Source organism: Dryobates pubescens, chromosome 7 (assembly GCF_014839835.1).
Source record: "Dryobates pubescens isolate bDryPub1 chromosome 7, bDryPub1.pri, whole genome shotgun sequence".
NCBI classification, from domain to species: Eukaryota; Metazoa; Chordata; class Aves; order Piciformes; family Picidae; genus Dryobates; species Dryobates pubescens.
In genome coordinates this window covers 14171456-14197175 of record NC_071618.1, presented here as the reverse complement: position 1 = coordinate 14197175, position 25720 = coordinate 14171456, and the positions used below count along the sequence as shown (strand labels likewise).

The 25720-nt window shown below is 39.8% G+C and overlaps 1 protein-coding gene across 3 annotated transcripts in view; it reads right to left on the bottom strand.

Annotated features, from left to right (window-relative positions):
- NALCN (sodium leak channel, non-selective) overlaps nt 1-25720 on the bottom strand; it is a 240213-nt gene that overhangs the window by 99578 nt on the left and 114915 nt on the right. For all 3 annotated transcript variants that reach the window (XM_054162907.1, XM_054162905.1, XM_054162906.1), the window contains 2 exons: nt 14083-14214; nt 7296-7463 (listed from right to left, as the gene is read on the bottom strand). In XM_054162907.1, the coding sequence (XP_054018882.1) occupies nt 7296-7463; nt 14083-14214 (300 nt within the window). The remainder of the gene's footprint in view (nt 1-7295; nt 7464-14082; nt 14215-25720) is intronic.

The window sequence follows — 25720 nt, the reverse complement described above, 5'->3', positions numbered from 1 at the left end:
ACATGTGGTGGTTTTAGGCTATGCCTTTAAAATCTAGCTGCAGATTTTGAGCAGAAAAATATAAAAATATAAATAAATCACTATTGAGTGTAACAAGGAAAACAAAAGATTGTCCTAAACAAATTCATTGGATGAAAATCTGGGATAAGAGAAGATGTATCACAACAATTTTTCACATTTCACTTCCATTCCTATTCCTTTTCTCTTCTCTTCTCTGATCTTGGCTGTTCTGCTTCAGACAGGAGATAACAACGCTTCTGGCTGACCTTGAGATAAGAACTAACACTACTTTCTCCCAACTCCTCTCTTTTCTCTCTCCAGTACAGGGCGGGGGGAAGGGCAGGGGGGAGCAGAGAGATTTGCGAGGGCAGTGGAGCAGCTTCCTTAGTCTTTTGGACCAGGGGGGTTTCTGTGGTTTTTGCTAATTGTAAATATCTGTCTAATATTGTAGATACTGTATATTTTGTACATATTCATTGCATTCCATTGTAGAGTGTAGTTTTTGCTTGTAAATACAGCTTCATTTGCGTCTAACTGAGTTGGTCTGGCTTAAAAGTTAATGCTGGGGGAAACTTCAACACACCACACCAGCTGGAGACAACAGACAGCAGCATATGAAGTAAATGAGATTCTACAGCGCTTACAAAGACTAAGATTTTCTAGCCTAACGTATTCCACAATAATCATATTGAAACTGAAAGGTAGGAATTACAGTGCAATTATAGGTTGACCTTATGTAAAGTCAAGTACAATTGCTGTGCTGCTTTTAAAGACAAAACAAGTTTGACAGAAGTTGTTCACAGAAAGAGTTCACTGTACCTTGTGGATTGCTAATCATGTGTACCTTTGCATTTTGCATGAAATTCATCTCCTTACCTGTCAGCTCTGCAAAATACATTAGTCATCTAGGCTTTACTGCCAAAAGGAAGAGTGAGAAAAATTCTACTAAAGAAGATAATATTTCAAACATATCATACCCCTTGTATGAAATGGATGAGCCTTCACTGTCTCAGTAACTAAAAAGGATCCTAGATACAGAGGTTACACTAGACAGCTTAACTTTCACACCATTAGAACAAGATGAGATAAAGTCCTTTCTTTCACATTCCTTTATGATCACATTCCATATAATTTGAGTACATGTAATTGGTTACCAAAGCAGTGACAGTACCATGAATGTGCAAACATAATGCCTTCTTACAAAACCTGCTTGCAGTGTAAATGTTAGCTCTGTTCCCATCAATACTAGTTTCAATACTAGTTTCAACACTGACCCCAGAGAAGTGGAGATTTCACGACAGTCAGTATTCTGAGTGGTGTTAGATAAACTGTATTATCTGCCCTGTTTCTCTCTTCCTTTGGGGAACTTTAATTGACCTTTAAGCGAGACACTAATCTTCTTGATACTTTTCTTTTTTTCCAATTCTTTTTCATTAGGTGACAAATTGAATCTAGCAAAAGTGCACTCTAATGAACATTTATCCATGCTATGTAATTGGATTGCAAATTCTATTAAATGTAAGAGTTGTAGAAGGTGCATCATTTGGATTAAAGATACGCTAAAAGACAGATCAAAATGAAAAATACAAAAGAGGAACCACCGTTTTGTCACAAAGAATGGCCGAATCTCCTAAAAAGGATGATAATTATTCAGAAAATGGCTGCTGGCACTGCCGATGTAGCCGCCATCTTAGGTGCTGGTGCTGCTGTTGTGGGCTGCATCTGCCCCCCACCTGCTGGCTGAATGCCAGAACTGCTGCTGATCTCACTCAGAGCTGCCTTTCCATTAACTCTTGCCTGCCTGTTTCCCTGTTTGCCCTGTTACTGTATCTTCCTCATCACTAGAAATTCCTGCATTTGAATTAGAGCTAGACCTCCATCATCTACCTCTGCTATGTCAAAAAACAGAACACCGTTTTGCTGCATGCCTCTCTCGGTACAGTGTCATCAGTAAGAACACATTGATTATTACCAATAACATAATCACGTATAGTAAATACATAATTTTGGGGTCCCAGCTGCTCACATAACTCTCTGTAACAGGAATGCTGAATTAATGTATTTCTGCAGGAACAGTTACAGTCACATTATCATATCTTTTAAGCCAAAGAAATCCTAAGCAGCGGTCATACAGCATTTTCAGCTTGTACTGAAACCAAAGGAACAGTTTATATGCCAAATATCTACCTAGCTTATCCACCATGGATGATATGCACTATTTGTACAGCATCACAGTCAGAGCAGAATATATCAAATGCCATAAAACCCCAAAGAGCTTCATTTTGCTTCCTTTATCTGAGCAGGAATTAATTAATGAAACTATTGCCCCACGTTGGACACCAATTATTTTGTAATGTGGTGCGTTGAAGTTCCCCCCAGCATTAACTTTGCCAGGCCAACTCAGTTAGAAGCAAATGGAGCTGGTATTTACAAGCAAAAACTACACTCTAGAATGGAATGCAATGAATATGTACAAAATACACAGTATTTACAATATTATACAGATATTAACAACTAGCAAACAATACAAAGTCCCCCTGGTCAGAGACCAGGGAAGCCATTCCACTGCACTCCCCCCATCCCACAAGAGAGAGAGAAGCAGAGAGAAACCACTGGGTTAGACTTAACTAAACAGCTCAGCCAAGACCAGCCAACAAGCAGGTTAATCTCTCCTGAGCAAAGCAAAACAGCAGAGATCAGAAAAGAAAATTGTTTAGGTCTTATTCTAGATATTTATCCAATGAATTTGTTTGGAATAATCTTTTGTTTTCCTATTTACACCCAATATTGATTTATTTATATTTTTCTATTTTTCTGCTCAAAATCTGTAACTGAATTTTAAAGGCATACCCTAAACCCACCACAATGCGTTTCTGAGGTGTTTTGAATGAATGTTCAGTGAATGCAAGATAGGTGGAAGGGTGGACTGTAGCCAGTGTACTGAAGAGTAAATGATGTGGTGACAAAAGGTAATGCTAATGACCAATGAATAATGCAGACTGAAATATATACTAAAAAAGACTAGAGAAGCCAAATTATTTTTCTACTCACAACCCTGGGATGTATCAAATAAGACTTCTGTTTTCAGTAATCTGTTTTGTTGACTGACAAGAAACACATTTAACCTGTCATCATTAATACCTAGAGGCCTGGAAATCTGCCTGATGTCAAGACGCATCATTGTGAAAAAACCCATTTTGACCTTGGTTGATTTGAAAATGTGTTATCTAGCTTGCCCAGAAGCTTAATTGTGGAGGAATATGTTATGTATTTCCTTTACACATTGACATCAAAGGTAAAGTATTTTCCAACCTTACTGCCATTCACCTCTCAGGGGATTTGGATTGCATAATGCAACCCAAATCTTTCAGTGTAGCAGGTGTTTCTACTTGTAAAATGTATGTCTCATATATTTTGGAAAGAAAAAGAAAAATCACATCTTGACATTTTTTGTCATAAAGATACCACTTAAAAAAACCAAACCAAAACCCAAACCAAAGCAAACCAGCAAACCCCAAACCAAACACAAACCTCAAACAGAAAAAACAAAACAAAACCAAACCAAAAAACTAAACCACTACCCCACAAAACTATTTAAATCTATTAGAAAGAAAAGACTAATTATTTTATTATCAGTGTCTGGATATATTTTAATTCTGCTTTCAATCACAGAATCATAGAATGGTTTTGGTTGGAAAAGACTTAAAGATCATTAAGTCAAACTGTTGACTTAACACCATCATGGCCATTAAAGCATGTCCCATAGTCCCATAACACAGAGTTACCATGTGTTAGTGACAATGTCACCCATTTAGTTTGAAATGATCATAATTTATGCTTATAACTGCTAGAAGGAAATAATAATATGCAAATGGACTTTGCTCTAATAAATATGGAGCAACTATCAACTAAGATGCTAAGCATTTTAACTGAGAGCTCCTAGTTGTGTGCTTTTGACACAAGAGAGCAACGGCATGCTCCTGATAGACCATCCTTTCTTGCAGATTTGAAACATCATGCCACATTGAATAATATTTTACATATCTAAGACAAAAAAATCAAAGCTCTAACCTTCAAATGATATCAGGGAAACACAAAATAGAGTTTCTCATCTTGAAAATTTCATGGAGCAAGTTCATAGAACCATTTAGAAAAAATACAGCATGGCATTTGCAGAAGCCTGGAAAGGCCATCTTATTTCAACCCACATTTGGGAAGACTGCTTCCCCCATACTGTACTCACTTGATTCATGTCACTATAGATATCACATTTATTGACAAGACTGTGTGATCATTTACTAGACACTTCTGTGAAGGACAACAAAAAATGCTTTTACAAATATATTAATGGCAAAAGGAAGGGCAAGGGCAAGCTCCACTCCTTAGTGGACATGGAGAGGAGTAAGATGAGGAAAAGGCAGAGGTATGTAACACCTTCTTTGCCTCAATTTTTTAATAGCAAGATAGGTTGTATTCTGGACAACTGGCCTCCTGAACTCACAGATGGAGTAAGGGAGCAGTATAGTTCCCCTGTAATCCAGGAGGAAGTAGTTAGAGACCAGATTAGCCACTTGGATCCCCACAAGTCCATAGGACTGGATGGGATCCATCCTAGGGTGATAAGAGAGCTGGCAGATGAGTGGCCAAGCCACTCTCCATCATCTTTCAACAGTCCTGGCTCACCGGAGAGATCCCAGATGACTGGAAGCTGGCCAACGTGATACCCATCCACAAGAAGGGCCGATTGGATGAGCCAGGGAATTCCAGGCCTGTCAGCCTGACCTCAGTGCCAGGCAAGATTATGGAACAGGTCATCCTGAGTGCAATCACACAGCACTCACAGGATGGCCAAGGGATCAGGCCCAGCCAGCATGGATTCAGGAAGGGCAGGTCCTGCCTGACCATCTGATCTCCTATGATCAGGTGACTGCCTGGTGGATGTGGGGAAGGCTGTGGATGTAGCCTACCTGGACATCAGCAAGGCCATAGACACTGTCCCCCACAGCAAACTCCTGGCCAAGCTGTCAGCCCGTGGCTTGGACAGCAGCACTCTGCGCTGGGTCAGGAACTGGCTGGAGGGCTGAGCCCAGAGAGTGGTGGTGAATAGTGCCACATCCAGCTGGTGGTGTCCCTCAGGGATCAATGCTGGGCCCCATCCTGTTTAATATCTTTACTGATGACCTGGATGAGCAGATTGAGTCAGTCATCAGTACATTTGCAGACAACACCAAGCTGGGGGCAGGTGTTGATCTGTTAGAGGAGAAGAGAGCTCTGCAGAGGGACCTTGACAAGCTGGACAGATGGGCAGAGTCCAGTGGCATGAGATTTAATACATGTAAGTGCCGGGTTCTACACATCGGCCACAACAACCCCATGCAGTGCTACAGGCTGGGGTCAGAGTGGCTGGAGAGCAACCAGGCAGAAAGGGACCTGGGGGTAATGGTTGATAGTAGGCTTGCCCAGGTGGCCAAGAAGGCCTGGCCTGTATCAGGAACAGTGTGGCCAGTAGGAGCAGGGATGTCATTGTGCCCCTGTACTCAGCACTGGTCAGGCCACACCTTGAGTCCTGTGTTCAGTTCTAGGCCCATCAGTTTAGGAAAGATGTTGAGTTGCTGGAACGTGACCAGAGAAGGGCAAAAAACTGGTGAGGGGTCTGGAGCACAAGCCCTATGAGGAGAGGCTGAGGGAGCTGGGGTTGCTTAGCCTGGAGAAGAGGAAGCTCAGGGGAGACTTTATTGCTCTCTACAACTACCTGAAGAGAGACTGTAGCCAGGTGGGGGTTGATCTCTTCTCCCAGGCAACCTGTGATAGAACAAGTGGAACACAGACTCAAGCTGCACCAGGGGAGGTTTAGGCTGGATGTTAAGAAGAAGTTCTTCATAGAAAGAGTGATTTGCCATTGGAATGGGCTGCCCAGGGAGGCAGTGGAGTCACCATCACTGGAGGTGTTTAAGAAGAGACTGTATGAGTCACTTGTTGCCATGGTTTAGCTGCTTAGATGGTGTGACAGGTTAGGATGTGCCTTTAAGAAAAAGACAGCTGCAGAATTCTCTAGCTGAATGTTTAAGTGTAAAAAGGAAAACAAAGATTAATTCTAAACAAATTTCATTGGTTAGATGTGAGATGTAGCATAGCAAATACCACTAACATTCTTTCTCTCACTCACTTCAGTTTCAGTCTGTTCTGACTTTCGTTCCTGGCCAGGCTGCACGCGTGTCGACCCTGAACTGCAAACTGATAAGACAAGAAAAACTAAATTTATTAACAAGTGCTTTGAGCTAATGAATTTCCCTTAATATTCTCTTTTCTCTCTTTCTCCTTTTTCACCTAAATAACTATGAGGGGAAAGGGGAGGAGGGGGAGAGAGTTTTGGGGGGAACCTGGGGAGGGGATTCTCCTTGGGCGGGTCTATGTTGTGTCATTTCCTGTAAATTCTTGTATGATATTGTAAATACTGTACAATTTGTATATATTCATTGCATTTCATTTTTGCTTGTAAAATACAGCTTTCCATTTCCTTCTCCTGCTGAGTTTAGCTGTGCTTTATGTGGGTGTGGGTGGATTATACCATCACACCACTACAGATGGTGTTGGGTGATAGGTTGCACTCAATCTCAAAGGTCTTTCAAAATCTGGTTAATTCTATTCCATTCCACTCCATTCTATTCTATTCTATTCTATTCTATTCTATTCTATTCTATTCTATTCCATTCCATTCCATTCCATTCCATTCCATTCCATTCCATTCCATTCCATTCTTCTTCTATTTGCCTTTAGTAGTATTATTCACCATGTCAATACACTGCTAAATAATAGATATGAAATTGCTACTTTTTTTAAAAATTATTTTTTAGAAAATCCCTTTCTCCCACACCATAGAACATAGCACATTGTAATGAAGTGCATCAAGTGTTTTGAGGCCTCAGGGACAGAAGCCAGGAAAGCAGTAGTGGACACTACAGGAAGGTGGTGTTGTAAACAGACCTAAGCAAGGTCAAGGCTCAACAAAGGACAGCGAGTAAACTAATCCAGAATCTACTGAACACTGTAGCTGAGACAAGAAATATTTCTGAAAACAGAAAGGACTTCTCAGAAAAGTTAGAAAGTATTCTATTTCTGTAAATACATTCATAAAATAGTTAATAATGGACATATTTATTATTTTAAAGACATTTCCAAAATGACACAATATTATGGGTACATCAGTAGTCTGAGAATGTAAGCAAATGTCAGTGAATTGTTAATGCATAACATCTTTGTCATATAGGGTAACATGTAAAAGTAGCTGATCCTACCTGAAAATATGTAAACTGGGAGTGATACAGGTCTGGATAAATATGAAGAGTGGTTCCAATTACAAGCAGCAACTCAAACTTGTGAAGAGATGAGCTAATGTATCCTGTGAAACCCAAACACCAGATCTTCAGAAGAGCTTCTAAATCAAACAGAACTGTAAAAGCAACCTAGACGAATATACAAAACAAGAAAGATGTATTCAAAACAATGAGTTCATTTCCAAGTTTCTATGTTACAATGTCAATGTCTAGCAAGGTTTTGTATGGCAAAAATAAAGATCTCCATGATACTTTACAAGAATGGTCATACTCTAGACAGAATAAGCAGATAGTAAGAGATTTCCTCATATTGGCTCATGTGCTTCATGAAAATGTACCCTTCATGAAATTCTCTGAAGTCTCAACACAAACATGTAGCTTTCACAGTCTGGAAAGCAGGAAATAAGCTGTCCATCCAGCTGGTCTTTCACTTTGTGTACACAGATAATCTGGGGAAAAAATGATGAGATTTTTTTTCTTTTTCAAAATGTGAGCCAATACATATAAGCTGTCTGAAGAATTTTAAGGGATCTAAGGAACAAACTGAAGTTTATTGCCCTAGTCCACACAAAAGTTTATGAGCAGTGCAACCAGCTATATTATTCAGTTTCCTTAAGGAATGCAAAATAGTTATCAGGCTTCAAATCTCCCCTGAATGATTAAATCAAGGCAAAATGCATCATGTCACTCCAAAGATCTCTTCACCTTAGTGAAGAAATACTAATGAGAAATGTATGTGTGGTTTCAGTTATAAACAGTGTAGGGATGCTTTCATGCTAATAATCTCTAATGTACCTGGCCCATTTTTAAGCCCTTGCTCAGGCAGCTCAAAGAGTTTAGACAGAACAAAAAGTCAACTTTGATGAGACTACCTGTTTATAGGAAAATCTTTGGCTAAAACAAAAAGAAAATGTTTTGTAAAAAAATCTTTAAATGAAAGATAATTTCTAATCAAAACATATCTAACTGAGTCCTAAATGAACAAGGAGGTTGAATCTAGAAATACGGAACAGTAGGTAGAAAGCAGCCAGAATTCAGATTCAGAGCAGGTGGAATAACAATGCCATTTAAATACACACATGCATACTTCAGAGTACATAGGGTTCCTACTAGGACAAGACTAAGAAATACGATGTTAAGTGTATTTTAATTTATTCTAAAAATGTGTGGGAGGGAGCATTTGCATTTTACATGCTTGTCAAATGAATTCAAACCACTAGCACTTAAAAATGTACCAAATGGTTTGCCTAACATCTGATTACATTTATACACCTGTCTTCCTGCTGACAGAGCTTGCATTTTTTTCCTTCCTTATAATTAATTATAGCAGAAAATTCAGAATATCTGACTAGAACTTTTGGTTAGGTGCGAAATGAAATACAATTTTATAGATATTTTTCAAATCAAAATCACCCTTTTCACTGATGCGGAGACCAGGGCAAGGCAACTTCATGTACGAAGTCAGAGCAGACCCACAAAGAAAGTATAATACCACCCTCCACAGATTGCTAGGCCCCCTCCGCTTTGGGGAAGCCAAAGAGAAGCTATCAGGAATGGGCTGCTTCTCTGAGGTCTACCTCCCACTCAGTCACCTGGAACTTTTATGATGTTAATGCTTCCTTCATCAGTGTTAGCATTTGCCAGTGGCCCCTTAAATTTTTTAAAGTTTTTTTTTTGCAGAGGCAGAGCTCAGTATCACCTAACATCCAACAGTGAGAGATCCAGCTAGATGTCTTCATAACTGTGGCTTACTTGAAAGGTTATCAAGCTTTTGGGAAAGAGTAATTCTGAATAGGATCAGTGGGATAGAATGGACTGAGTAAGCTATTTCATTAGACATATCTGCTTCTAAAGCCAGCGGCCTCTAAGATGAATTTTCTGAAATATGTACCAAAAAGCCAGATGTGCTTGCTGTTATCTGTCTGGCCACTTCCTTTAGCAAAGGGAATCCTCACTGCTGTTGGCTCCTCAGGTAAGCTCTCTCTGAAGGGAAAGATTTTTGCAACCTAATCTAATGGAAAATACAGAGCCACAGCAGAGCAGCCTATGCCAACCAGTTTCCCTCATTAAGGAAAGGAGCTGGCCACTGTGGAATAATCCCCATGCTTGAGTATTCAGCCTCTTCAAGGCTCTTACAAGCAGTTTATTTCTGCACCTTGTGCTTTATTTTTATACCTCCTTTTCTAAGATACTAGAGGTTTGTTCTTGTTTGATTTTTACAGTGTTTCTAGTAAAAGCATTACAGGGAAAAAAAGTGAAGAAAACCAAAATGGACATAAAGAGTACACCTTACAAATAAACAAAATATCTTTCTCTATTCCAGACTAATTTACCTTATATATTTAGAAATGTAAGCATGTAAAATGAAAACAAATTACTTTTCTGACAATCTCTCCAATAAAAAATAATCTGAACTATGCAGAAACAGAAAAATATATATTTAAAGCAAACTGGGCATTACTTATAGGATGGAATTATAATACACAGGTCTGCATGATGCACTCATCTTGAATTACTAAACCCTGGCAAGCACTTCAGTCAGAAAAAATCTCCAAACCCTACACTCAAAATAGATATTGAAGAGAGTGTTTCTAGCACTGATTAATAAAAGCATAATTATACTATATATTCAGTGCCAAAATAGAAATAGCACATGCAGTGTTTCCTATTTTGAATATAAATAGAACCAATGTTATTTTGTTAAGAATCTGGGCTCCACTTGCTCTATCCTGGGAATAAAGCAAAAAATGCCTACTGCAAAAAAAAAAATAAAAATCATTGTGTCAGGCCTTAATGCTGACTTAATTTCTTGTTTCTGACCTAGGATATTGTAATTGCTTTGGCTGGGATAAAGTTAATTTTCTTCATTGTAATTTGCATGGTGCTGTTTTGGATTTGTGATGAAAATAGTGTTGATAACCCAGGGATGTTTCAGTTGTTGCTAAGCAGTGCTTTGCACACCATCAAGGCCTTTTCTGCTTCTCAAACCAACCCACCACTGAGTAGGCTGGAGATGCACAAAGAGTTGGGAGGGATGCAGCTGGAACAATGTACCCCAGCTGACCAAAGGGATACCCCACACCATATGATGTGCTCTGCAATAAAAACTGGGGATGAAGAAGGAAGGGGGAATGCTCAGGTTGATGGCATTGCCTTCCTAAGTAACCACTGCACATGATGTAGCTCTGCTTTCCTGGAGATGTTCGCTGACAGGAAGTGGTGGATTAATTCCTTATTTTGATTGCTTGTGTGCATGACTTTTCCTTTACCTATTAAACTATGTTTATATTACCTCATGAGTTGTCTTACTTTTAGCCTGGCAGCTCTCTTCCCGTCTTCATTAGGGGAGAGTGAGCAAGTGGCTGTGTGGGGCTGAGCAGCCTGGCAGGTTTAAAACACAACAGAGATTGAATTGAGTTTTCCTGTCTGTGAGAGACTAAATCTTGTCTCCTGATGTGACTCAACAAAGATAAAATCACCTTTGCTGCTTGCCCAGACAATAGTTGATGTGTATTGGGCCGCGCCACTGGAACGACTCTTGGGAAGGTGCATAGATAAGGATTGCTCACAAGACTGCAGCTGTCCTGCAAATGGGCAAAGGCCAATCAATACTCTCTGGAATATACATACCTAAAAACTGTATAAAAGATCTGAGCAACTACTGGCTCAGAAGAAGGAAACACAAGGAAAACATGGAAGGAAAAGGCCTGGATGATGCTGCTGAGAAGGAAAACAGGAGAGAAGGAAAAGACTGGGGCAATGCTGCTCTGAAGAAAAATGGAGAGAATACCAGAAGAGAGAAAATTACAGAGACATCACCATGTAGCCTGGAAGAAGCAGACCAAGAGGAACCCTCTCTCTGTGTCCTAAGTTCTGCCTGCTGCAACTCATGGAGCTGAAGAGGCTGCTCAGAGGACATCTCCTCTGCATCCAAAGCTGCAGCACCTTTCCTCCACAGACTCAAACTGTCTTGAGGGGTGAGTGGTGTGGTAATAGAATTCCTTTCCTCTTCTCTCTCTCTCTCTTCTTTCTCTCCCCTTCTATTTTCTCTCTCTCCCCTTCTATTTTCTCTCTTTCCCCTTCTGATCCATCCACTTCATTTGTGTTATACAGACCCAACATCTCCTCTACATCCAAAGCTGCAGCACCTTTCCTCCATAGACTCAAACTGTCTCGGTGGGGAGAGGGGTGTGGTAATATAATTCCTTTCCTCTTCTCTCTCTCTCTCTTCTTTCTCTCCCCTTCTATTTTCTCTCTCTCCCCTTCTATTTTCTCTCTTTCCCCTTCTGATCCATCCACTTCATTTGTGTTCTAAAGACCCAACATCTCCTCTACATCCAAAGCTGCAGCACCTTTCCTCCATAGACTCAAACTGTCTTGGTGGGGAGAGGGGTGTGGTAATACAATTCCTTTCTTCTTCTCTCTCTCTCTCTTCTTTCTCTCCCATTCTATTTTCTCTCCCTCCCCTTCTGATTCATCCACTTTATTCGTGTAATAAATAGTCTGGCTGTTGATATCTTGGCCTCGTTTGTGCCTCTAATTTCATAACATGGGAATATTCAAAAGAACTGAGTCTCTTTCTCTCAGACTGAGACACTGTCTCACTTCTATCCTTAAATCTGTAGGGGGTTTCGTAAGAGAATCTAAGATTTGTGGGTTTTATTCCTATGACTTATTCACAGGATCATCCTCTTTCACATCCATGTTTTTAAAATATGTTTAGAACTTGAGATAAAATAAAGATAACACATTTCTCTATTACTCTTGTAATTGTTGGCTAGGCCAACATTTACTAACGTTCATACAAATTATATCTGTCTCCCAGTGCCATGAGAGACAATAGAGCATGATGCAGCACTGATGTCTCTACAATCTGTGCTTTTTGGAGGGTTTGGGCTCTGGTGCTACATGTTTAACTTCTTTTTTTTTGGTTTTCATTTTTTGTCCCAGAACTGGTAAAATCTGAACTTCATAAGATTTTAAAAGATAAGATACAAATTCTAAAACTAATATAAGTTTAAAGAAGCTTATCAACTCAATCTGCCTTTAAAAAGAGAGATTCCTAAAGCATCATAACGTTATGGACTACAGGGTTTAAACTTGGGCACTTGAGCTCACTCTCAAATGCATTTAGTCGCATATAAGGACAAGATTACAAATCATTGAACTTTTTGACAAGACCACACCAATGGCAGAGGAATCACAAAAAATACAGTGCTATCATGTGCTCTAGCCTGAGAATGTTCCCTCTGCCTCCACAGAAGGACTGTGTAATTATCTAAGCCAGGAAAACTGCAGTGACCATAAAGCTAGACATGTGCACAATTCAGGCAACCATGATCAACACTTTCAGAGAACTCATCTCAGTGAATTTCAGCTCTAATGGATTTTTACTCAGATAAAGTAACAATTCACAATACTTGTGGAAGTAAGCATTTTAAACAAAGAATGCTATAATACTGATTGATATCACTCTTAATCCAAGAAGAACAAGGAAGGATGTTGACTTGCTGGAACGAGTCCAGAGAAGAGCGACAAAGTTGGTGAGGGGTTTGGAACACAAGCCCTACGAGGAGAGGCTGAGGGAGCTGGGGTTGCTTAGCCTGGAGAAGAGGAGACTCAGGGGTGACCTTATCACTCTCTACAACTACCTGAAGGGAGGTTGTAGACAGACGGATGTTGGTCTCTTCTCCCAGGCGGCCAGTACCAGAACAAGAGGACACAGTCTCAGGCTGCGCCAGGGGAGGTTCAGGCTAGATGTTAGGAAAAAGTTCTATACAGAAAGAGTGATTGCACATTGGAATGGGCTGCCTGGGGAGGTGGTGGGGTTGCCATCATTGGAGGTTTTCAGGAGAAGACTTGATGGGGTGCTTGGTGCCATGGGTTAGTTGTTTGGGTGGTGTTGGATTGGCTGATGGGTTGGACGCGGTGATCTTGAAGGTCTCTTCCAACCTGGTTTATTCTATGTATGTGTAAGTACCTGTTTGAAGTTATGCCTGTACATTAGTACTAAAGACTGCATTTTTATTATTTTTTTTAATTATATGGTTTTAAAATTGGATTAAATAGTTCTAAAAAGACATGAAAGCAAGGTTCTAGGACCTAGTTTAACACATGCTCTGGAGAAAAAGGTCTTACCCAATAATGACTCAAGCAGCTTCCTTGCCAGAATGCCTCTCCTAAAGAAACTTCTTACCTCCACTTCACTGGCTCAGGAGCACAGCCTCCTCCATCACCAAATGAAAAATGTGGGTTTTTTTGTTGTGGTTGTTTCCCCGCCCCCCCTCCCCCAGTGTGCTCTTGAGGTTGCTGAAACAAGGCTATTTCCAACACTAGTGATCTTAAGGATCTTCTTGTAGCCAAGTATATGTCAAATAAGGATGACTTAGGAAGATGTATTATATTCTTTAAAGATATTGTTTTGTCATTTTTTGAAGTTAAATTCTTCTGGATGTTATACTCCTGCTAAAGAAAGACAGCAATTCAACAGCCATGCATTGCCTGCAGATGTTATACTTAAGCCTCAACTCATTACCACTGACATTTTGTTTGAGGAAATTACCTTTCAAAAGGTTGTAAAATAGGGCTGTCAGCCATGGTCAGACAGAGGAACTTGAACAAGTTAGCAAAGAATTCTCAGAATGCTTAAGGGAATAAAAAAATTACATACTAAAATGTGCTTGACATTCACATTTTCTATTTTAGCTTATCTTGAAAAATATAAAGATAGCAATTTCAGTACACTCACCTCAGCTAGGTAAAATTCATCGTATTGTCTCTTGAAATTTTCTCCTTTGTAGTAGTTACTAGCAGCAACAATCACATCTACAGCCACCATGCTTAATATGAACATATGAAACACAGATGACCTCATCATTTTCTGCAAAAGACAAAATGTTATCATCAAAATGAGTCAAACCACATGTATTATAAAATTACATTACACTGTTTAAATATAATGTTATAAAAATCTGTTTTAATAAACCTTCTTTACATACTGTAATTTATTCCAATTTAAAATACATGGTTAATAGAGTGTTTCAATTGTTTTTTATGTGCAAGTTGGTGTTTTGGTTTTTTTTCTTTTAATTTTATTTTTTATTTGCTAATTGACTTCTTACTGAAGGTTTAGCATTTTGTATATCCATTGCTTTAGTATGTTGAACTGCACTTCCGTCTGCTCAGTTGCCCTTGTTTAATATGCCTTCATTATGATTTATTGACGCAGATCTTAATGTCTTCCTTGTTCAGAAACAAGTAACATCAATTCCATCTTGTGCAGTGCTTTTGCTCAAGAAAGACAAGCAATGTAGGATGTCCAAGTACTGCCTAGAAGTATAAAACACACAGTAGATATGTGTATCTGGGCCAATGAACTGTGGAGCACTTCACAAATAATTCACATATCTGTGCACTCCAAGTTTTGTGTCACTGATGCTGCAATGCCACTGGAGGAAAGAGAGGCACACTGCACTGGCTAGGAGTTTACATCCATGAGTTGTGAAAATAGTAGCGAGAAAAGCTAAGCCAGAAGCTCAAAGAACTAACTTGTAGGGCCCCACCCCGAAGGGCATGGATACACGACTTACTCTGAAAATTTAACCTCTACCCTCACTAGGCCAGCCACAGATGGTCCAATAGAAGGTAGAATGAAATGAGCAGAATGTAGTATTATTTTACATTAAACCACCTTTGAATGAATGGTCACTAATATTGCTATTTTTTCCAATCTTTCACAAGTAATAGCGTTTTTGCCTTTAATGCTTATTGGCAAACACAGTGTAAGTTATGAAGCACTATGGTTTACATTGAAAAAGGCCATTTTTATTTGCTCCTCAGTTTATATGTAAAAGTGTCTGACAAACTTTTAGAAAACAAAAATAATCAAAATAGAGAAGAACTCTGACTTTCTCAACTTCTGCCTAAGGGTTTTGTGTGCCTGTTCCACATTATGGAATCACAGAATTATTTAGGTTGGAAGGAACCTCTTGAGATTATTTACTCTGCCCCTGGCTGCTCAGCTAAAGCAGGTATTCCAGGAGTATGTCCAGTCAGAATTTGAATAACTCAACCCCACAACCTTCCAGTGCACCCTGTTCCACTGTTTGACCACCTTGACAGTGAAAGATTTTTTATTTCTCTTCAGATATTAAAAAATGGACAGTGTCCCACTGGGAGACAGAATCAAAATAAAATCACAGAATCTCTGAAATTAGAAGGGGCCTTTTGAGATCATCTAGACCAATCCCCCTACCCAAAGCAGTGTCACCTAGAGAAAGCTGCTCCAGTCATCTTCAAGGATGGAAACTCTACAACCTTCATGGGCAACCTCATGTTGTGTTTTTGCAATGAAAAAGTTTTTTTTCTCATGTTTAAATGAATTTTTTTTATTTCAGTTTGCGCCTGCTGCCACTTACCCTAACACTGGACTCTACTGAGAAGAGCCTGGCTCCATGATCTTGGTATTTTCACATCAGGTATTTTCCTACACTGATAGGATCTCCTCCTGAGCTTGTTTTTCCTCCAGGCTAAACAGTTACAGATCTCTCAGTCCTTCCTTACATAAAAGATCCTCCAGTCCTTTTATCACCTTTGTGGCCCTCTGCTAGCCTCAGTCCAGTATGTTCATGTCCTTCTTGTATTAAGGAGCACAAAACTGTATGTGCTACTCTCAACAATCTCAATAGACATGAATATGGGAGGAAATTACTTCCTGCAGTCTGCTGGCATTGTTCTTCATAATTCTGCCCAGGGACTTGCTAACCTTTTGTTTGTCTTAAGAGCACATGGCTGGGTCATGTTCAGCTTGTTGTCCACCAGGGCCCCTTAAACTGCAAATGGCTGGTGCCATGCTTGTACTGGTGCACAGAGTTATTCTATCTTTCCTGGTTTTCCCTTTGTTGAGTACCATGAGGTTCCTGTGTGGTCAGTTCCCTAGCCTATCAAGGTCCCTCTGAGTGGCAGCACAATCATCTGGTGTTTCAGCCATTCCTTCTAGTCTTCTATCATTTGCAAACTTGTTGAAGGTGCATTCTGCAATCATCTAGATCATTAAAGAGGAGCTGATGAATCAGTGAGTGACCTTGCAATAACATTAGCCAGCTTCCTTTGCAATCATGGATTCATCCCATTACCAGATTCCATAGACATCTGTATGTCCAATTTGTTTAAATGTTTCTTAATATTCACTCCTTGCAGAATCCTTAACTCTGCAGTCTCAGGGTCATCACAACCAAGTCTGTTCCTGAACCTCACAACCTAACCAGTTCCTCATTGCTTGTAATGATAAGGACCAGCCAGAATGCCTGCCCTCATCAGGTCACATGTTAGGAAGTTGCCATCACTGCAATCCAGAAATCTGAATTGTAACCTGCTGTGTTATCTTTCTAGCAGGTATTGGAATGGTTAAATTGCCATGGGAGAACAAAGGCCTGTGAATGTGAAGAGGTTATAGAAGAACGTAAAAATTAAATACATTTTAACATTAGTAAAGGCATATTAAGGTGTTTCAAGATTCAAATATACAGTTGTAAAATATTGCTTCAGTCTTCAGTGACCTGAGGCTGTTATGTTAAAAAATAGTCAATATTTACATTTTATATTTAACCCTGCCTGAAGCTCAAAATCTTGACCAAGCTATTTGATCATAGAATCATAGAATCAACAAGGTTGGAAAAGACCTCAGAGATCATCAAGTCCAACCCATCACCCAACATCTCATGACTAACTAAACCATGGCTCCAAGTGCCACATTCAGTCACACCTCCAGGGATGGTGACTCCACCACCTCCCTGGGCAGCACATTCCAATAGCCAATCACTCTTTCTATGAAGAACTTTATCCTCACCTGAGCCCTCGAGCCTAAACTTCCCCTGGTGCAGCTTGCGACTGTGTCCTCTTGTTCTGGTGCTGGTTGCCTGGAAGAAGAGATCAACCCCCACCTGGCTACAACCTTCTTTTAGGTAGTTGTAGAGAGCAATAAGGTCTCCTCTGAGCCTCCTCTTCTCCAGGCTAAGCAACCCCAGCTCCCTTAGCCACTCCTCATAGGGCTTATGCTCCAAAATCCTCACCAGTTTGTTGCCCTTCTCTCGACAAGTTCAAGAGTCTCAATGTCCTTCTTAAATTGAGGGCCCCAGAACTGGACATAGTACTCAAGGTGTGACCCAACCAGTGCTGAGTACAGGGGCACAATGACCTCCCTGCTCCTGCTGGCCACACTGTTCCTGATACAGGCCAGGATGCCGTTGGTCTTCTTGCCCACCTGGGCACACTGCTGGCTCATGTTCAGCCTACTGTCAACCAGTACCCCCAGGTCCCTTTCTGGCTGGCTGTTCTCCAGCCACTCTGACCCCAGCCTGTAGTGCTGCATGGGGTTGTTGTGACCAAAGTGCAGCACCCAGCACTTGGACTTGTTAAAGGCCATCCTGTTGGACTCTGCCCATCTGCCCAGCCTGTCAAGGTCCCTCTGGAGAGCCCTTCTACTCTCTAGAAGATCAACACCTACTCCCAGCTTGATGTCATCTGCAAACTTACTGATGACTGACTCAATCCCCTCATCCAGATCATCAATAAAGACATTGAACAGGATGGGGCCCAGCACTGATCCCTGGGGAACACCACTGGTGACTGGCCGCCAGCTGGATGTGGCACCATTCACCACCACTCTCTGGGCTCGGCCCTCCAGCCAGTTCCTAACCCAGTCCAAGACACGAGCTGGCAGCTTGGCCAGGAGTTTGCTGTGGGGGACAGTGTCAAAGGCCTTGCTGAAGTCCAAGTAGACTACATCCACAGCCTTCCCCACATCCACCAGGCACGTCACCTGATCACAGAAGGAGATCAGGTTGGTGAGGCAGGACAGATACTGCTTGGCTTTTTTGTTTGGTTGTTTTTGTTTGGTTGGTTGGGTTTTGGTGGTGTTTGTTGTTTGGGGTTTTCTTTGCAATCCTATCAGAACATAATGTGGTGTAAAGACCAGCACTTGTTCAGGCTTTAGCAAAGACTTGTACCTGCGTACAGAAAAAAATCATACTTTGATGAGTTCCTTAGAACTGGTATTTAAGTTAGTTTGCTTAAACTGAAGGTGAGTGGAGACTAAGCTCACATTTGCAAATATGCAGCTAATAGGACTACTTCTTGTCTCTTAACAACTGAGCTTGTGTGAATCACCAACAGCACTGCAGACGGGAAGACAGCTAGACCATCCTCATGCAAGCTGCCTTCCTTTTGACTTCAGTGGCATAAAATGGCTGCATATTCCAATTTGAAAAGGGAGGCTTAGGAGACAAAGTCTGACAATCAGAAATTTAGAGAACGAGCCTGGGACAATAACAACACTTAAAGCATAGTGTAGTCTCTAAAACAGAGCGGCTAAATCAAGTCTTGCTTTTATTTTCAATCCACAGTACAAGTGATAAGAATACTATAATTAAAGACAGGGCTACTGGCATCAATCCTGCATTTTTGTCAGTGATGTGATTCACAACATGTAGCATTGTATCCATCACATTTCCATATCACACAAATTCTAAAGATATAATATCTCAGCATATTTTACACTGTATTTTTAATGGTGGTCAAAATTTCCTTCATAGTAACAAAGTATTCTGCCTCAACTGTGAAAGGACTTGCTAAAAGAAACTAGGAAGTGAAGCTATAAAATGCACTTTTCTCTCCATGCACGGAAGTCAACAAGGAAGCAAAATGATAACATAGGAAAAGTTAATAAATTGCCTTGGTATACATGTATATACACACATACATACTTCTTCATATAGTCCATATCTTCAGACACTCACAACAAGATTTTACAGTGGCACATTCAATGCTGAAAAGTGAATTACAATGACATAAGTAATATCTGAATTGTAGTAAAATTCAGTAAAGCTTCTTGTCAATTACTAAAGGACACCTTCCAAAGTGAACTGAAACAAGACAATTTAGCTAAGAGAGAGTATTATGTTGGCATAATGCAATTCAACACCAAGATAATAAGGATGGAGGATCAGACAGGATACAGCTAGCACAAGCTCGCTAAAAGCAGCAACAAACAAAACCAAAACCAAATTACTTTTAAATTCCACGACTGGTCTGCTCATGGGACCCAGGTGAGAATCCTGTGTTTCTTAATTTTTATTGCAGTGTGTTTAGCTGCTCACTTGTCATGAATGCTACACATGATAAGCAGCTTTCCTCAGAGTGCAATATCCTTAGGAGATCAATCACACTGCTTTAGCTCACACACATACTGTGCTCAACTTTCCCCCTACTTATAGCTGTCTTAGGTTGTTCTTTCTGCATTACAGAAATTTAACATGGATTTGTACCCCTGAAATGGTCCAGCTGCACTTCTGCTGTAATGCCTGACCATGAGAGTTCATTGTCTCTTAACACATTTCTGTGTTTGGACCAATGTGTCTAAGCAAAAGCTCAATTTAGCCCACAGGACTTGCCCAAGCCTTAAATACCATTTTGGATCACTGGATCAGCAGTGTGTCATTTGGATTACAGTCCTTTTCAGAGCACAAGCCATGGAAAATCTCTGTGCAAACTTGAAAGAAGAGACATAATGCCAGGTTTTGTTCTTGTTTAATTTACTGACCTTTTTCAGCTCTTGGATGTGTGTTTCTTAAACTCTGTAGGAATAAGATGAAAGAAATGTTCTGATGTTGCTGTCAGACAGTTGCGTGATGGGAAAATTGTGTCTAATATTAAATTGGATTTAAGATTAGCTGTGTTGAAGTAATCTCAAGCGTAATGACCTGTTGCTGCCATCAATCAGCTACAACAGCAAAGAATTTCTTATATTTACTATGAATCACTTCTGATGCTGGCATCTGGCTTCACACAGGATGAGGCAGGACACTGTGAGGAATATGGATGGCACAATGCATTAAAGATGCAAAGGCCATAAAAACTAATACATGACAAACCATTAATGATCTCATTTTTTTCAGTGCTAGGAAATGCACAAAGGAGTTGAGCATTTGCTTTGTGCCCAGATGGGAATTTCATGAAAGCAGAAAAGACTTTTAAAGCACTGCTCATTCATTTCACATGAAGGACATTCTTGGTACAGCTAAGGAACTGTAAATGAAAAATTATATGTAATATTCCAGATTCACTCAAAAGATCAAGTGAGCAATGACACTGCAATTGCTGACAGGTGGAGACTACCTGGGTCACTTAGTCCTATGGAACATTACCACAAATGGCTTGCTAAGTGTCACAAAGCAGTCTTTTGTCACTCCAGGAGTATCAGAATGGCGTACATTGCTTTAATACTCCTTCCACCTTCCTGCATGGCAGAGAGAGGATGAGTGGCATAAATTGTTTTGCCAGCTCACTGCCCAGGAGAAAATCGACAGCAGCTGCCAGCTTAAACAGCCAGAGCCACACAGACCCTGGTTGAGGAAAGCAGTGGTCCATGAAAAATGCAGTCACTAAGCAAACTAAAATAATGAAAGATGAAACTATCTTTTCCATGCCAAACCCCTTTTGGGGACTTGATACATACATCAGGTCATATGCACAAACATCCTTTAGATGGAGTTATTGTTTCAAGTCTATAATAGATCTTGCTTACAAAGCAAGATGGTAAGTGCTGTAAATTTCTAGGGTCTGAGACTTAATAATAAAAGCACACATGGGCCACAGGTTCAAAGTTCAGCATTATCATGTGAATCCTTGAAAGAGACACCTTCAAGGGATTGATGGGTTTAGTTCAGATCTACAAAAATTCAGACCGCATTTGACAATACTTAACACTCTTGGTGATGGTCTAAATAAAACCAACAGAGGACAAATTGGCTTGAAGAATAAAAAAAATTACCAACAAAGGCCTCAAGCTTATTAGTACTGAGTAAGACATGGTGAGGACTGCATATACAGAAAAGTTCTGCTTCTTTTGGCCATTTAGTGTATGAAAAGATTAAAGAGAATAATTGTCAAACTGGCGGGGTAGCTCTTAAAAGTACTAAATCAATTAATGACCAGTGTAAACATAATTTAACTAAAATTCTTTGATAATAAGTGCATGGGTAAGCAGTTTCCCCCCCATATTTTGATACTCTTGACTGCTGTTTTCATCTACACACAACTGTAGCAAACATACAGTTGTACCTGTATGTCTTTTTATTTCAGGTATACTTTAACACTTCATAAAACAACAGCATCTCCTCCTCCATGCTTTAATAGGATGGCTCAGGCAAGCTGCTTACTCCCTTTACATGACCACTAGCTTTTGCAGGTTTGCCCAAGGAAGCTAGGTCCTGCTATATGAGCCCAGTCAAGCTACAGCTGTTGAAGAACTTACATGGGCTACCTGATTGTGGTTGATTTTGTACTTAATGCTATAATGATATTGTAGGTAATTTATACTCGTGTCTACACATGTCTAACGGAAGAATATATTCTCTTATAGCCAGAATATATTTTGCTTTGACAAGGTTGTTGTTTAGATGTTTACAAAAGAGGTGGGTGATATTTTAAAATAGTTATCACAACTGAAAAGGTTACATTTGTTCTATTCCAGTCTTCTCTACTTTGCCCATTGCAGCCTAGATCATACCACTTCAGGGGCACAAAGGCAAATGGTACTGTCATCTTATTTCAGTGCACAGCACTACTGTGACCTGTGGTGGTGGTACATTCTGTAACTGCACTGCAAGTCCTGTGGTACCTGATGATTTCTTAAAGCCTCATTAGTAGTTGTAGACAACAAGAAGGTCTCCCCTGAACCTCCTCTTCTCTAGGCTAGGCGGCCCCGGCTCCCTCAGCCTTTCCTCACGGGGCTGTGCTCCAAACCCTTCCCCAGCTTTGTTGCCCTTCTCTGGACACCTTCCAGCAACTCAACATCTTTCCTAAACTGAGGGGCCCAGAACTGGACACATCCTGGAGGTGTTCGGGAGGGGATTGGACGTGGCACTTGGTGCCATGGTTTAGTCACGGGGTCTGGGGTGACAGGTTGGACTTGATGATCTTTGAGGTCTCTTCCAACCTTGGGGATTCTGTGGGGATTATCTGAGGTCATATAAATGCCACAGAATAAATAACCCTTGTTCAGAAGAGTTAATAAAGTGCAACTTCTTCATTACAACAGCACAGAAAATAGTACATCAAATGAAAAATGAAATCGCATTCTGAGGAAATTGTCTCTTTTGCTTTTGCAATTTCTTCAGAGACTGGACCACAACTTCTACATACATGTAGGTTTTATACAACAAGGTCAGTTTAAGTTCTATCCATACAACTCTTACCATTAAGAAAGTAACAGGAAACAATTACTCAAGGTGCTAGCCAATATAGATTCCATACTGAAAGCAGGACACATTGTGTGCCTCAGAAATTATTATAAGATACTGGTCTTGGAACAAGACTAAAAATAGCAAAGAAAATGCAACTCTTAGGATTCTATGACACTTGATTTCTAAGCAACATTGAGCAAAGATTCAATCCTGGTCTAAAGAAAAGGGTTAGATTTTTGATCTTGTACAGGTTTATAGTACTTGTGTTTATTTTGTAATTTTTGGTTGTTTGGATTGTTTACAAAGTGCTTGAAGATACCTTGACTATGAAAGAAGCTTTAGAAAATCACTTTCTATACACTGATAATCACAGATAATTCATGGCATGAATAGGATAAATTTCATTTTCTTCTTGTTGGTTAATGGCCATATGGGCAAGTATGAAATTATGACACTGCAGGAAATTTCCCCTTTTGTTTGCAGAACATTGTCAAGCTTTTTACAAGCCGTGTATCTAATTTTCTACAAACCATTTTGCTTTCAACTTACTTTATGACTGCCTGATAATGATATGCTTGTAAGGAGAATTTAGCAAATTTTTCTCATGCTCTGAAATCTGAACATTTCAGGAAAATATTAAGCATTAATCACAAATTTTAAGGGAGTAGGCTGTTCCATATCTTACATTGATGAAGTTATATATCAGTGTGGGGCATTAGAAAGCATTGTAAGTGTGAAATATCATCTACTGTATTTGAGAGCAAATTTCAGATGCTCGATGAATTAAAGTAACACAACTTAATTGAGGAAAGAAGATGAAGGGAGAGTGCTTAATTAATGGCACTGAAATAAGTGGCTTTTGGACACTGCGAAGAAAATAAGTGAGTAGTCTCAGCTCAGATGTTATGAGCTTTGGTGATGGCAGGGAGGCTTTCCAATACAGGCTGCCTGTGACAGTGCAGTAAGAACAGGGATATTCTTCATCACTTTAGGCTACAAAGATTTGCTTTAACATTCTTTATGACTACAGAGGAACTTCTCAGGATAGTAATGTAGTAGAGATTAATGGAAGACTCTTTAATCATAGTCCAGTGAAAAATCTCCTTGGAATTCTTTTTACTTTAAGATCACCTTAGCATAGAGAACCTTTGTTACCAGTTGCAGGAGATAATACAGAAGGTAACATTCAAGGAAGCACAATGCTCCCTAAAAACAAGTAACTCTGTAACATTTTCAAGTTTTAGAATATGCAATTGGAAGCTTTTCTACGTTTTCTGGATGCAGCAGAGTTGACACTGGCCTGCTAGAAAGAGCATCATAGACAGTAAATTGTCCTTCACTAGAAAAATATTCTGTGTTTCACTTCACTGAGCTTCTGTTTCCACCTTCTACCTCAGGTTAGTTTGTGACATTCACAGCAGGCACTGTATAGAACTGTGTGTTTTTACCGGGCCTCCTACTACGCAGCCTGAAATTAAGCTGGGAATGGGATGTTTACTAAATAATGGCAGCATTTCATGACAGGCAAATATATGTTCCAATACAGATGCAGGGTCTTGATTTTTGGGCTATTGCAATAAATTGTTTGAAGCATATGTGATTGACAGATTATTTCTAGCTAAAATCTTACACAAATTAGCACTTGCCTCTGTAATATTTGAAAATATAGGCAATCGATGAACCTACTGTACCAGGCTCTCCTGCCTTTTTGCATAGCAGGTTTGCACTGAAAAAAAACACCACATCAAAAGAGCAAACTACATTTTGGTCAAAAGAATGATGTAAAGTCAGTAACACAAGAAGAATGTGAAAATACATACTCAGGAAGTAAATGCTTGGAAATGATGACAGGAAGCTTACAAGAACAGAAATTAAAATCTGTAAAGTATGACTTTTCTGATAAACCAAACTTTAAAGGAAAAAAATTCTGTCAGAAATTACATACTCTCCCCCCCCCCCCACCCCCTTTACATCTTAGATTCGACAGCCAAAGTCTTATTTCTGCTATAAGGCTAAAAGATAATTGTTGCACATGCCTCCTTCAAACTAGCTGCATCCTGTTAATTCATACCCTGCAATAACAGAATAAAGCAGTAGTATGAGTACACTCCTGTATGCCTCTTAGTAACAGCAGTCACTTTTCTCCTCCCACAAACATCTAAGAGAACAGTCAAAAAGAGAAGTGGTGACTCTTCTGCCCTAAAAATCCATAAAATAATGGCTTCTTTGAAACTAAATGAACCTCCTCCTCAACAGTTTATAAATCAGCTAGCATAGATATGTCATTTTCTTTGCAAAAAGATGGAGAGGAAGTTAGCAGCCTTTCAGTGACTGCAATTTGACTTAGAGAGATGGAGATCAGCAGCTGCAACATAAAAGAGAACTAAAAATACTACTTAAATTGTTTGTGATAACAATAATACATAGAGATTGTTACCTTCCCTTCACATTTTGGAACTCTTAGTAAGTATACCATCACCTCAGCAGTAATTCTTAAAGCTCCATACTACACAATGAAAAATAGAACCCAAATATATGAATACACTTTTAACTCTTTTCTCCTAAACATTGCAACACGGTTCAATTCAGAAAATACAAGGTAACAAAATAATTATTGTACAAAACCTAATAATAAAGAGGCCAAATTAATTTTTGGTTTACAGCTAGTGACGTCATCTAAGCAGTAGGGTTGAAATGGACCCTATGCTTTAGTAAGGTGCAATTAATCACCTACCTGGTGATTGGTATAGAATAGAATAGAATAGAATAGAATAGAATAGACCAGGTTGGAAAAGACCTTTGAGATCATCAAGTCCAACCTATCATACTTCCTTGCACCACAGCACTTTCACAATTAAAGTCTACATGTTCTTTTCAATTCATAATAAAAAAGTACTCTAAATTTGGAAATTATCACCGATTTTTTTAACAGCAACCTAGATATCTGGACTGGTGGTGAACATCAGGTTGGATAGGCCTCTGTGAAACCTGATCCAGTGAAATGTGTCCCTGACTGTGGCAGTGGAGGGTGGTGCCTTCCAATCCAAACTGTTCTATGATTCTAAAATTCTGTGGGGTTTTTGTGTATGTATGTATGTAAGTGATACTCGATATGACCAGGTGGAGACTTTAAACTGAGTCTAT